This window comes from Octopus bimaculoides, chromosome 26 (genome assembly GCF_001194135.2).
Source record: "Octopus bimaculoides isolate UCB-OBI-ISO-001 chromosome 26, ASM119413v2, whole genome shotgun sequence".
Classification (NCBI taxonomy): Eukaryota; Metazoa; Mollusca; class Cephalopoda; order Octopoda; family Octopodidae; genus Octopus; species Octopus bimaculoides.
In genome coordinates, this window is record NC_069006.1 from 20173703 (window position 1) to 20175874 (window position 2172).

Consider the following 2172-nt stretch of genomic DNA (forward strand, 5'->3'; position numbering starts at 1 on the left):
ATATATGGTTGTTATATTTTTTTTTGATAACATAATAGGTTGGATAGGATGATGTCTATATTACAATAACCAATTATGATCATGACATTAGCATTAGCTTATCTCACTCTTTCTCGCAGAACCCCTAGGAACCTTTTGCAGAACCCTAGGGTTCCGGGGAACCCTGGTTGAGAAACGCTAGGTTCTTCTACTTTAGAACAGAACTACTTCCAGGCAAGCTTTGAAAAGTAGTATTTTTAGCCCTGTTGCTAACTGGGTGGTTTCAAATATGTGAATAGATATCCCAGACTAAGGACAAATTGTTGAAAGGCCACTAGCACTTCATTGTGTTTGAGATCTCAGAAACTTTCTTGTTGTCTTCCTCTGCCCTATTATCTTCATCATCATCATCATCATACATCCGTTTTCCGTGGTGGCATGGGTTGGACAGTTTGACCAAAGTTTTTGTGAAATGAAGGCCTGGAAGAGAATCAATGTTATTGCCAAAAAATATGCCACAAGCAAATCAGGAACCCCAATGTTTTGTGTGCTGGTTAGTCCACATTACTCAATTAGGAACATAAAAATGGTTTCCCAGTTGTTCTGGTGTGTATATAGCTCCCGGGATGGGACACTATTCCGTCACAGGATTACGCATTTTTACTAGCTGAATGGACTGGTGCTACATGAAGTGAAGTGTTTTGCTCAAGAACACAATATCACCTGGTCCAGGTATAGAAACCACAATCTTACAATCATGAGTCCAATACCCTAACCACTAAGCCATGTGCCTCCGATGTTTTGGGTGATATAGCAGTGTCAGTTATAAAAATTTACCTTCAAAAATTTTTCTTTTCTTTTATTGGTGAAAAACAAAGGAAAGTGAGTTAAAACCTGGCGTGTCACAGAAGCAGAATCTCAGAGAGTCCAGCCATAACGAGGAAAGAATGAGCTTCAGCTGCCGAAATGAGATCCAAAAGGACAATCAGGTGCAGCACGAGAATTTACAGATGGTCTTGAAGGAGAATTGTTTGTTGAGGCAGCAACTGGAAGCAAAGCAGAAGGTTAGTACTTTTGTTTAATACTCTATCTTGAGTAGGAATGGAAGTTCAAATCTCAGTGAGGTTAGCATTGCCTTTTATCCTTCTGGGGTGAATAAAATAAGTACTTGTTGAATGAACACTGGTGGAGGTCAATGTAATCAACTAAGCCCTCTCTCTTAAATTGCTGGCCTTGTGCCAAAATTTGAAACTATTCTCACTTCTAAATATACTATTTGCATTTTATATTTTCTTTTTCTCATTTCGGTATTGGTGTTATTTTTTTTTTTTTGTGGCTATCGTTGGTGATGATGATGGTGGTTTAGGAGGTTCTTCAGTTACATCACGATGTCACAGTGGCTCAGCTTTCAACTAGTTCAATACAGGCACAGCTTAGTGTTGACACTTTAGTCAGAAATAGCATTGAGAACAACAGCATTGCCTCAACACCTGTCTGTGAACTTACCCAGGTAAGAGATAAAAATCATCCGCTTTGGAATTATGATCTTGTGGTCCTCTACATGTAGGCTGTCGTGACTGGTGTTTAGGGCTAAGTTACCCCATGTTAATCATAATCATCATCATCGTTGAACGTTCATTTTCATGGTTTGGACAGTTTGACAGGGTTCAGTGAGCTGGGGTTGTGTTACCCCATGTTTGTGGTGTACCCTTTGTTGTTATGGTGGTATAGTTAGGGCTAAATTAACCCTAAGTTTGTGTTGCCTGTATATTTTGTTGCTAAGTTATCTCCATGTTAGTTGTGTATGTATATTTAGGGCTAAGTTACCCCATGTTAATGGTGTCTGCATATTTAGAACTAAGTTACCCCATGTTAGTGGTGTCTGTGTATTTAGGGCTAACTTACTCCATATTTGTCATGTCTGTATATTTAGGGCTAAGTTACCCCATATTAGTGGTGTCTGCATATTTAGGGTTAAATTATCTCATGCTAGTGGTATCTGCATATTTAGGGCTAAGCAAGCCACATTTTAGTGGTGTCTGCATATTTAGGGCTAAATTACTCCATATTAGCAGTGTCTCTGTATCCATCTCTGCTCCAGCATGGCCACAGTCTAATGACTGAAACAAGTTAAAGATCAAAGATAAAGTTGCATTTTATTTATTGCTTCTTTCCATTCCACTTTTTTTTTTT

The 2172-nt window shown here is 38.7% G+C and overlaps 1 protein-coding gene across 1 annotated transcript in view; it reads left to right on the forward strand.

Moving 5' to 3' along the window:
• The window catches only part of LOC106868378 (myosin-7), a 9414-nt gene extending 7853 nt beyond the window's left edge, over positions 1-1561 (forward strand). The window contains exons 10-11 of the mRNA XM_014913602.2: positions 858-1043; positions 1346-1561. Coding sequence (XP_014769088.2) covers positions 858-1043; positions 1346-1546 — 387 coding nt within the window. The 3' untranslated portion in view covers positions 1547-1561. The remainder of the gene's footprint in view (positions 1-857; positions 1044-1345) is intronic.
• Positions 1562-2172: the final 611 nt, after the last annotated feature.